At 36.7% G+C, this 12,669-nt stretch overlaps 1 protein-coding gene across 5 annotated transcripts in view; it reads right to left on the reverse strand.

Annotated features, from left to right (window-relative positions):
• Positions 1-1,086: 1,086 nt before the first annotated feature.
• coro2aa (coronin 2Aa) overlaps positions 1,087-12,669 on the reverse strand; it is a 77,434-nt gene continuing 65,851 nt past the window's right edge. For all 5 annotated transcript variants that reach the window (XM_015345280.2, XM_015345282.2, XM_006629841.3 and 2 more), the window contains 6 exons: positions 12,254-12,358; positions 10,025-10,121; positions 8,910-9,022; positions 8,337-8,427; positions 7,196-7,458; positions 1,087-6,475 (listed from right to left, as the gene is read on the reverse strand). In XM_015345280.2, coding sequence (XP_015200766.1) covers positions 6,344-6,475; positions 7,196-7,458; positions 8,337-8,427; positions 8,910-9,022; positions 10,025-10,121; positions 12,254-12,358 — 801 coding nt within the window. In that variant the 3' untranslated portion in view covers positions 1,087-6,343. The remainder of the gene's footprint in view (positions 6,476-7,195; positions 7,459-8,336; positions 8,428-8,909; positions 9,023-10,024; positions 10,122-12,253; positions 12,359-12,669) is intronic.

Genomic DNA, 12,669 nt, shown 5'->3' on the forward strand with positions numbered 1-12,669 from the left:
AGATATTGAAGGCATGTATTTAGATTGATTACTAGATAATGAGTACAGATAAGAGATGGATGATCACAATGATCCTGGTGTGATACTATTGTTGGAAAACCACAGGAATCTGAGAGTGGTCAAACACCTGGCAGAAGACATGTAATGATTGAATGATACATGCAGAGTATTCCATTCAAGTATTAGAAGTAAACTATAAATATATAATCCTGAGCATGAAGAAGCTACTTATGAAGAAAACTTAGAGGATTATGATTATGTATCACTTACCTCTTCTAGACAATGTGGCAAGCAGAATATTAGAACATGTACTGTAGCCAGAAGCATAGATTTTAATCAAGAGATGTTCCAGTAAAACCTGATTTAGAATACTGTGTACAATGTTTTGGTTACCACATTACAAACATATTGTGCTGCTCTAGACTCAGAGAGCAGATACATTTCTATGTTTAAAGGCATGGCTTGAACAGAGAAGACTATGGGGGGGACCCCAGTATTCAAAAACCGTCAAAGGCCTTGATAAAATTAAAAGCTGAAAAGAAACCACAGGACAGAAATGTAACATATAGGGAGGTGCATTTAAACCTGAGAACAGGAGACACTTTCCTACACTTTCTTCAAAGGGTTGTGGGACTGTGTAAGAGGCAAACCTGTCATGTTGTCAAATTTGACACCTCACCTGGATGAAATCCTGGGATCGATGACCTGCTAGAACCCAAACAGGTTAGGTTGGCCTCCATTTGACCATAAGCATCGTGACACACTCCTATTAAATTACATCTGTACGTCATTTACTTAACTTGGGAGATTAGTAATTGTATTAGAGGATGGTGTTGAAAGGTGTTCTGTACAAATAATAAAAAATAGTTTGATATTTCATAAGAAAATGAAACAATATGTAATATTGCATTGCATATTTTAGAAAACAAATGTTTAATTTTGTTTTTGCTACCTAAAAGTAAAAGTCAATACAATATAAATGACTAGAGGTCTTGTGAATAAGCCTTATTTTAAAAAATGAATAGGATTAATTCGGATTTTTATTATCAAAACAGGAAAACAGACAACTTACATAAAACATTGTTTCAATTGGTTTTAATTCAATTCTACATCTTCAGTGTACAGATTTTTTCAAAGAGGAAATAAAAATTATTTATATTTTTGTAAAAGTACAAGGTGTTTTTCAATACAATATCTTTCTTTTTGTGTATTTGTAAATAATGTTAAAGAATACAAATGAAAAAAATAACAATAATAAAATAATAATGAACTGAATTAAAAATTTAGGCACAATCGTATACTAGGCAATATTGTCCAGCAGCAACATCCAGTGATAAAACTACTGTCATTAAAAGTATCTATTTTAACAGTGAGCTGTTCGTGACTTCATATATATAACAGCATGATATGAAAAAGTATGTCTATATAATTATTAGTATATTATATATTTATGTATAACATACAGCACTGTAGAACAGGGAATTGCAAATGCTGGAAAATAATCTCTTAAAAGGTACTAGCTAAAGCTGTTGTTTGTACCTCTCCAAAGCACAGGGTCTGAGGGTCTCATCATTTTACAGAAGTGAACAGAAACAGTTTTTGAAAACGACATTAACATTACTCCTGTTTTTGAAACTAAAGGAGGATCCAGAAAGTTTTTTGAAGCTCGGCATTCATACTGAGCTATTTAAATTGTTTTGTCACCCTATCTTGGAGACGCAAAGAACTCTAAACAAAACCAGATCATTTTCTTTTAGTGTTCAGGTATCTTAACACACAAAGTAAAAACAACATTTCTATTTTGTACCTGATTTGTGCATATTGCTTTACAGGAGTACATGAATTAGTAACTGCAAGAGTCTGGACTGATTTTATTTACATTAAAACAGTTTTCAGTGCTGCATCTTTTGTACACAAATCTCCAGCATACTGTATGAAAGAGATTATGTTTTCTTTAACAGCAATGGCAGTAGTCTTTTTATTTATAAAAAGCCACGACAAGAGTATAACTTGTGAGTAAAGAGCTGAAGGAAGTTACAAAATTAATAAAATTGTTGGTGTTTTGGAAACCCTGTTTTTAAAAATAATAACAATGAAAAATACTGAATTCAAAGTCACTTACGGCAGCAATCAGTATAGGTTGGGAACACTCATGATCTCATTTTCCCCTGTTAGACTGCAGATTTAAATTTATTTAGGCAGTGTGTATTCTCCAAACAATTATGGATTTAATAGGCCTTCAATGCTACATTATTCCTGGTTGAATAGCATTATTTGTTACAGGATTACAAGAGCATGACTAAAGAAACAATATGTAGCATATGGGCTTCATTACACTGCTTGTGGATTATATGTTCAGCAATATCATCCAGCAGCAACATACAGTGATAAAACTACTGTTATTAAAAGTATTCATCCACAGGTATAGCACAAAATGTTGGATGATTGGTGATGATTAACAGACAAGTGGTGGTGACACTCAAAATCTTACTCTTCAGGATGAAACTTGTATATTTATAACTGAGTCCAAACTGAGTTGCGGGGTGAATCCACAAGTGAAAACAAACAGGGCAAATGTAAAACAAGTAATATCATACTAGGCGGGCATACAATCATTAAATATCTGATGCTCATTCAATGTAAACTGAAAAATGTAAACTTGACTGCAAGAAAAAACAAGGAAGATTACCATTAGTAAACAAGAAGGTATTAGTATTTTCTTAAATACATGACCCAGAAAACAGCGCAGACAGTGCTCCTACTTTTGATCCACTTTCACCCACTTTCCATTGTTGCTTGAAAGAAAGAAATAACAATGAAACTAGTTCTTTCTGTAAAAATGCAGAAATAACATTTGAAACTGTTGTGAGTTTGTAAGGTGCTCGGAAACACTTTATTTTCAACTGAAAAAAAGGCTGCTTTAAAACTGAAACTAAAAAACTAAAAAAAACAAAAGAATGATTTTCTTGCTGTTCTGTTGTTGAAGTAAAATTTTGGTTTTGGTTTTATCCATCAACTTTAAATATGAGTCCGGACTACTTAGCAGAGACAAGTTTGCACAATCACACAACAATATACCAACTTCTAGAAGTAGACATCACATATATTTAAGGTGGTAGAGAAATAAGTACTGGAACAATAAGTAATCAAAAGGGAACTTAGAATCTAGAGTGAATAACAAGAAATAACATTAGTATGAACAAGAAATGCAAAATTCTATTTAAGTTGGAGGAAAAATTACCGCTTTAGCTCATCTCTTTGAATTCAGGATCCTGTAACATCACAAATGCTAAAAGTTTAATTTAAACAGAACAGGCAACTTCTAAATGCTTTTTTTTTCAATCTCCAGTTGATTTCTGTGAATGGAATCCACATACTCAAACTTTGTAAAGCCTCTGCTCAAAATACTACTGCTCTCAGATTATGCTACCGAACTCATTCTAAACGTTTAAAATTACCTTAAGGAAAACCCACAGTTAATATTATCAAGCTTTAAGCATTTTTAAGGTAGAAATATAAAACCGTCATTCCCACAGTAGATAAAAAACATGTTATGCTTTAGTGAGAAACATGTGTAAATTTCAGTGAAACATATTACTCACAAAAGTGATACAAGGTATCAATAATGTTACAGCTCTTGATTATTGACTTTGTCCTATCAGTGACTGGATTTAAGTTTACAGTAAATGGATGGAAATCCCACATGTAAAAAATATGCTATTACATACAAGAAGATGCACAAGACAGAATAGCTATGGAACTGTAATATCCCTGACTTAGTGAATGTTTTTTTTAAATATGGTCACCAGCCAGTTTGTTTACCATAGCCTGTTTTTGACAGCATGCCATAGCTAAGCCAGCTTTATCTCAAATAAATATTTCAGTACTACTCAACTGTAATGTGGTCTGGAATTAAAGCACAGTATAACACATAACTCCAGCTCTACAAAGTGGGCCTTGTCTTTTGGCATAGTAGTATTGGATAGTAGTGCTTAAAGTTCAATTTTTAACTAGTTTCAGATTTCACTTAAAATCCAGAGCTGTAGCTCTGTTATAATATAATTTCAACAGATTTCAATAGCTGGCCACTATTGGCATAGGCATTAAACTGCAAACCTGTGTACAGTTTCAGAAAGCATAGTCTTTGCTATGACAGTTGAATATGCAAAAATCAATGCATTCTGGGCATTATATTTAAAAAGCAAATCTTTAAACTTCCAGTACACTAAAGCAGCTACACTTGTATTCACTTCATATTTGCACCATGTAAACCACTTGCTTTGTCTTAATATGTACTTAATGCTATATGCCATAAACAGAACGAAACACAGTGATATTTGGATTGAATTTGGATTAAAGTGATGAACAATTTAAGAACGGTTAAGTGAAATATTCTACAATGCTCCTTTTAACACGTTTGAAAAGGAAGAGAATGTTAACAGCAAACACTTTGTGAAATGGTGCAAAACTGAAAAGAACAGTGGTACAGCTCCATAAAACAAGAACAGCAGATATTACAGATGTACAGCTATTACAAAAGTAATCAGATTTTGGGTTATACACGAAAGATTTGCAGACTTATATATCCAGTTTTTCCACATAATCATACAACAAACAGTGTTTAGCAGGACCAAGTGGGTTACACCAGTGTTAAATTAAGAATACTTTGCAAAATGGCTCTTTTTCTGATTGAAGGCTTATAATCCTGAGCTGATTAATCAGACACAGCGCCCACCATGAGTCACAAAAGTGCTAGAATATAGATTTTCACTGGTGCCTTGAAATATTAAAATATCTGAAACATTCCCAAAATCCTTAGTAAGTGAAAACAAATTCCCAGACCAACTTTCTTTAAGACGCCTTATTCTTAGCTAGTACTGTCAATAGATATTGTAGTGATCACTTGTCTCTGAACATTTTATAAAAATTGGCATTACACCCTTTAAAACTTTACATATCATTCATAAACAGACTATTTTTTTTTTCAAAAGTACCATTTAAAAGGTTTGAGCGCAAGCATATCAGTGTAGGAATAACTTATGTTCCATTTACAAATTTTTCACTCACATTTTTTTTTCTGAAATTCATTTTTACAAATAACATACTGAACCATCCATTGCTTCTGAACTTGGAATTGCTTTGCATTCTTCTTATTAATAAATAAAACATTATTTATTAATTACAGTGAATGCACACATTCACTGTAATTTATCTAACTATAATGACTAAGGCTGCCTCATTTCTTGAAGCAGACTTATTGATACGTTCTAAAAATAAATATTCAGTGTTCTCCGACCTGCAAATATATTCTATTAATCTCAAGTACAGTATCTTAGACAAGCAGATTCAGAGTAGAGCAGAATAAATTCTGCATCTTATAGAAAGGTATTAATGTGGTATTCCTACAAGTAGTCTGTTAAAAAAAGAAAATGATTACATCATAAAGACAGGCACAGATTTAACAGTAACAAAACCTGAAAAAAATCTTCAAAGTAACATAATGATAAAACACTTAGCAAATTTAAAAAGCAGACATGCTGTACTGTAGAATTTGTACACTGAGCTAAAGCAAACAGCTTTCCAAACTGCTGTTTCCACATAAGACTGCTCCAGTTTAAATCATCAGAAAGCAAGTTTGTGAAATACCCACAAAATGTATCCGGAACTCAGCTTGTTCATTACATGCCTTCCAAAACTGCTTTCAGTTTCAGTTCAGTTTTGTTACACTTTTGAAACACCTTTCTCTAACATTTGCATCCATCTCTACGTTTTGAAAGAATGTGAAATACATTCACTGATACACGGGGTATTTGCAGGTGCTGAATTCTGTTTGCGTTGTTTTTCGTACAACCCTAACACACAAGTCAAGTTCCGTATGCCATTTGGAGCCTAGCAAAAACAAAACCAGCTTTCTAGAATTTTGCCTCAAGCATCATCTTCTGTGTTTTGCAAGAAGGAAGCAGTCGTAGGTAGAGCAGCACATTTGGCAGACCGACATCTTTAACCCTTTCACCTTCTGAGATATTTTTTTGGCTCACTGTCCAAACTGCCTTTTTTTTTGGAAAGAAACGTTAAAAATTGACCTTACTTATGTAGTCTTGGGGATGTGTGGAGTACCTTAAAAAAACCATACCTGCGGTTTTAGAAAACGTGAGAATTAAAATCTATTTACATGACTGCAAACAACAACAAAAATGTGCACCATGCATGTTTGGTAAGCTTAAATTATACTTCCTCTAATAAAAATATATTATAATTGTACAAAGAGCAGTCACAGACAGGCCAGGTGTGATTGCATACTGGGACTGTTGTCTGTCCAGTGGCAGGGGGAGGGAGATGCCTCTCAGGAGCTTCCCTGGGAGTTCCTCACATTTTTTATTTCCAGTTCCAACTGTTTTATCCGGACATCCCGCTGGCTCAGCAGATCTCTCAACCGCCGGATCTCATCCTGTTGCCGATAGAACATTTGCAAAAGCTGGAAGAGCAATAATAATAACTGTTACACCATACTGTGTATTTGTCAAACTCTTGAACACTTACAACTTTCAGTTAAATATTTGAACTCGCAATTCAAACGTTTGGGGACACCTACAGCCTTTTAACAGAATTGTATTAGACATCCAGTTGAGTTGTTTTGGAAACGTTTAGCTCAAAACACAAGGAATTAGCTAAATTAATTTGCCACCAAATAAAAAACATATGTTTCATTTGGTAGAAAAGGTTTCCTGAGATTAAGTTAAATAAATTCTGTTGGGGTTGCCAAATTTTTAAGTGCTTGGGGAAAAAAAGCTTCCAAAAGCTTCAATCTCAGCTCAAACACAAAAAAGCATATGCAGAATTTCTTCTTGTAGTCCTTTGTGGTAGAATCTGAATCTACTTCTCTTTGTAGCAGCAGAGAGTTAGCTTCATTTAACTCGCTAAAAGTTTAACAAGAACACCTTTTACTCAACACACGTACTGCTCATTATGCAATTGTTTCAATAAACCAACTAACCCTATCATCTGCCTCAACGTGTATCAAAAAAGGCACCCGTCAGAAGACGGCGAACTGAAAATCTGTAATTGTGTCCTTGATTCCTTCACCTTCATTCAAACATTCAAACCAGTTCCGCTAAATTGAATGGTGTTATTTCGATACAGATTTATGTCCACCTGTGAAAAGACCACATCCTCCGCAGTTCCCTCATTTCCATACCTCATTCTCAGTTTTGGGAGGGGTGCAGGCCAAGGGCTCACAGCCGTTCGACACTCCACTGCGGCTCTTGTCGTGGGCCTTCAGGTCATTCAGCGGCTTGGGCTCGTCCGTTTTCATCCTCTCCTGGATCACCATCACCTCCGTCTGGCCCTGGGGGCTCTGGTAGCACTTGGGCTCCAGAGCACCTAGAGGTTCCTTGGGCTTCAGCACAGGGTAGGGCTCAGAGAGCTTGCACCCGGGCTTCAGAGACATCAGAACTGGGTCTGCTCCAAAAGAGTCCAACATATTTCTGTTTGAGACTGAAAGCTTTTCTCTCACCTCCTCAAAAAATATATATTTGTAATCACCAATCCAGTGGGGTCTACACACTGTAACTGTCACGGACGTCCAAAGGGACTAACCGCGGAGAGCAGGAGAGCGGAAAAAGACCATATGCGTAGAGGCGGAATGGGAAAAAGGCCCGGGCTTGTTAGTGCAAAGAGTTCAGGAGTGCCGTATAGAAACCAATGCCCTCAGGTAGCCGACGTGGGGCGACCTGGTGCTAGGCGGGTCTCAGGACACCTGAACGTCAATGCTGAGCGAGGGCAGAGTGCAAGACCCGGAAATATATAGCCCAAGAGAAAGAGAGGGACCAGAAGGACAGCAGGCAGGAAACTACGGACAGGACAGAGAAGGAGCGCCCTCTGGCTGAAGGGGGCGTGACAGTAACTTTCTCCACTTAACTAAATTCATCCGCTTCCTCAGTTACCTTAGAACGAGACACACTGGGATGCTAAATCCACCAAAATCTATCTATAAAGTTTTAGTAGAGCGTTAGATACCGGTTTCCTCCCACAATCCATAGACATACTGGTAAGATAATTGGTTTAGAAGAAAACTGGCCATGGCGTGCGTGCGTGCGTGCGTGTATTTGTCTCTCTTTGTGCCCTGTGATGGACTGGCATTCCAGAACATCCCTGTTGTTTGCTGGGATAGACTCCAGATCCCGGAAATGGATAAAGTAATAACAAACAATAACAAGAACAAGAAGAAGATTGGATAGAGAGTTGATATGTCTAAATAATTCAGATATGTATCCTGTTATATCTCCTGGGAATGCTTTCAAAGTGGAGGGAGAAAAACATCTGTACAAGGATCTGACCTTTATTGATCCCTCTGAACCACTCGTCAGCAGTCATTGCCGGCTTATTCCCAGCTGTCATTGGGTAGATGTCCTCTTGGTATGACTCAGACTGCAAGAAACAACAAAAGTACCTGCTGTCAACAATCCCCAAAGCTGATCCTCGTCAGGTGTGTGTGACACCTATGAATCACCCCAAAAACAACAATCTCTACATCCTCTGTTAAAAGAGTAATACAACATTGTAAATTTAAGCACAAGCAGTCAAATCATATCTTATTATCAGATAATATCTGATCTATCCATCTGTTTACATTAATACTTATTATACGCTTTATGGATGAGGGTGATTTACCTGTCTATATGATGGTGTAAAGAGGATGATGAAATACCATAGATAGGCTTGAGCTATTTAAGAAATCAAGGCGTTACAAGAAACAAATATGAGAAACAAAAAGCTCAATATGTCTGAACAAAACAATATTTGCTACAGCTACATGCTTGTACATTGGTTTTATCTTAAGCGCGTGTTTTATTGCACTGGTTGAAACAGAGCCACATTAAGAGCTTGCAAAAGCTGGTGGAATCTCCTACCCGTCGTGGCACGATCATGGAGATTGGTTCAATAAGGCTTTTGATTGTCACCAGTTTATAAAACCTGAAGACCTCACAGGCGCTCACATCCAGTCCTCGCTTTGGCATGATTCCTGAGGGAGAGGGATGTGGACAGAGGACAGATGCTGACATGCAGTACTGTGTTAAAGGGGACCTGCAGTCCCAATTTCGCAGACCAGTTATTAAATCTCAGTAACAAAATAAGTTCATTGACATTATAAAAAAAAGCACATTTCGAATTAAGCACAAAATCTTGAACTTTGTGAAAGTACTGGAAGTCAGTCTGTTGTGGCAAACTGGAATTTGAGTTCTCATGAACTGCGATGTGATGTGGCCCTTCCTGCTCACTAGTCACTCTAATGACTAATGTAATATGATGTACAAGCGATTAAGTACAGGTTGTGCAGCAGACATTTCACCACAGAAATGTTCCAATGTGATCTGCATGCAGAGTTAACAAGTTAGTAGTATTTGCTGGCAAAACCATCTTGAAATTGAAAGCAATATTTCTATTGGATTAAAAGAGATGTGTTCACAAGCCTGCTTGTTTACAATGTAATAGGGCTGTTTCATGTCACCAGAAGTTTTGTTCTGGATCGTCGAACACCTGCAAATCTGGTCTACTTTTGTGATATAAATTGGAAGTTTTACGAGTTACTGTGTACATTTTACTTTGATTGTGGTTAGATCATTCATTAATGCTGATTCTTTCTCAAAATATAAAAATAGCATTGCAGTACCCCTTTAAAGCATGCACACTCAGGGATCTTAAAACAGAGAAACAGCTCTTGACACAGTTTAAGGATGGGGGGATGTTAAATAGTGTGGATTCTGTCATGAGAGTGATATGATTGTGCAAAACAGGAAGAAAAGGCAGCTGGATTTGTGTGTATATTATTAATCCTTAAACTGAGCTTCTGAACATGGTGATTCAAACAAAAGGTACCAAACATCAATACTAATAATAATATATATTAATAATATTGATTAACTACCAATCAATATTTCTGTGTTCAAAGTTTTATTCTATAGTGCTCAATAGTCTTTTACAGACTCAGAGGAAGCCCTATGGAGAGTAGAAGTGGCAAACTTACCCATTCCTTTCTGAGGTAGGTGTGATCGGTATTCTGTTAGGAACTGCAGGTATGGCTTCTCTGAGCTGATTTCATAGTACCTGATATTGCCATCACCCTGCAAGCAGACAGACCCACACTGCTTCAATGACAGTGAGTTCAGACACACATAGAAGGACATAGGACAAATTACATTCCTCGTTCACTATCTGAAAACAAAATAAGAAAGGTATGTTTACAAATCATAAAAATAAATTTAAGTTTCGCTATTAAAAATAGTTTTAAAAAGAACCCACAAAACAATTTCATTATTTTTACATTAGGTGACTTATGATGAATATAATCTAATAAACTTGGTGCTGTAATTTTTACAAATGCTTTAGAATGCAAGGATACGATAAGTGAAATAAACATACACAGAGCTCCCAGATTTTACACTAGAGGATCTTATTATAGACTTTAGCCTGATTTCAGTACTGTAAGTCAGCCTGCTCAACTAAGGCTCCAGCAAAGCTCCTGATGCTTATTGAGATTTTTACACAATCACAATAGCTAAGGAGAAAGCTTACAGAATGCTACAGACTATTTTGAAGTGAACATTCAAAAATATTACGTTCTGCCAATTCATAGCTGGCAGGGATAACCTTTTTTGGTAGTTTAATTATTTGTAAAACAGTCCTAAACTGCCAAAAAATTGTAAAACAGTATTGATCGCTATCATTTAAGCACAGACCTTAAGATTAAAAAAAAAAACACTGTAGTGACGGTGTTGAAAGTTAAGAGCTAAAAGCATATTTTGTTCGAAAAGGCTGTGAGATAATGGTAGAGGACTGCCAGCTAAATTTGTGGCCTGGTTTTACAGGGATTGAAATAAGCATTTAAATGGTAAGTCTGAGTAACCAGCTGTGCAGGCAAATCAGCCTACAAATTCAAGCAAATTACATTCCTACAATGGCTCTGTTAATACCTGAGCAAACAGACACCCATGGAACAGTCAAGAACAATTGAAAAATCTCTTCCGAGGGCTTTTCTCAGTGTTTTATTCTGTCCAACAGAAATTCTCCAATGAATGTTACTTGTAGCGCAAGAGGGATGACATTTTTTATTTCCTTTTAATCCAGGGCGTTGTGTTGTTAAACGTTCCAAAACCAAACAAAAGTAATCTCTAAACTTACAAATAATTATAATGGTTTTAATAATTTTAAACACTTAAAAGAGGAAAATAGCTTAACTAGGAAAAAGCAATTATATGTTATAAGCTACAAAACAAAATCCCTACAAATTCACTTAGGTGATTAGTTCCATCCTCTACAACAAAGACATGGACAACTCCTGGCTTCCCATAGTACCTTCCCCCTCCTGATCTTAAACCCTATCTGGACCAGGACCCTGCTATAAGGTCTGATATGCCTGATTGATCAACCCATTGGAATGGGACACACTCACTGCCACTCACACTACACATCGGCTTTCATACACTAACTCCAACAGAACTCACACAATCACAACATAATGCACACACATGCAATCATTCTAATACTGCCTTACTACACAGAGCTCGTCCCTGGAGAGAAGGCAATTCTTGGGAATTATGGAGAGGAGAATTCTTCTCCTTAACAAGTTTGGATTTTTGTCTACTCTGCGCCTATGGTACCTTAAACTATATTACACTTACAATTTCCTTTTGACTTCTAGTACTGTATAACCCTGTTTGTATGTGTAAATAACTGTCAAAGAGCTCTGTGACAACTTGTTGTGAGAAAAAACTCAAACTAAATTGAACTAATTACTTAAAAGTAGAGCCCGATTCCACAGTAAACAGAAATGCTCACAGCTGGTAAGTGGGAAGTCTAATTCAATCAAGTTGGTTGAATCAATCACTGATGGTACTATGCCATTTTACATAATGCCTATTGAAGGTCCTAAATCTACCATTCCTGGGGTATGAACATTAAGAAAAAGCACTCAAATATATTATTCAGGTTTAACAGTAAGTAAATTAATAGCAATAGTGATTAATAGTAAGAGCAATATAAGGACCTTTGCTCTCAACATTGGTACACGGACATATTTTATAAGTGAAAAAGGCACAAAAACTCAAGATAGGTCAATGCCACATTAAAATTGCATAACCTGCACCTCAATATACACTCCAAATTGTGGAAAGTGTATCCAGGAATTCTGTGAGAGTGTTCTGTCTCCTTGCCCATTTCATCAGATTGCTCTACTGCGGACTGAGCATCCACCCACCTTCCCGGCGATGTACAGCATGTGGGTATCGGGGTCGTAAAAGGGGAACAGTACTCCTGAGGAGCCATCCAGGTCCACTTCCAGCAGAGACACCGACAGGTCGTCCTGCAGAGCGGACAGAGCAATCAGTCACAGGAGCTTCAACACAAACAGTGAGGTCCAAGTACACACAGGCACCAGGAGGCATTCTCACCCCAAAATACCACGTCAAAGGGTGTTTTTTTACAGCAAATTTGAGAAATTTAGGCCTGTTACTCAAACACCTGGAACTGTTTAATTGTAGGACAAAAGAGGAAAACAGAACTGGTGATCTAGAGATGGTGCAATGTACAATGTGCTGGACTTAACTTGCATCAGACAGTGGTACTTCAGGAACCTTTAATAAGTCACAAGGAAGCACTTGGACGTGTTATATG

The sequence above is a fragment of the Lepisosteus oculatus genome, chromosome 1 (genome assembly GCF_040954835.1).
Source record: "Lepisosteus oculatus isolate fLepOcu1 chromosome 1, fLepOcu1.hap2, whole genome shotgun sequence".
Classification (NCBI taxonomy): Eukaryota; Metazoa; Chordata; class Actinopteri; order Semionotiformes; family Lepisosteidae; genus Lepisosteus; species Lepisosteus oculatus.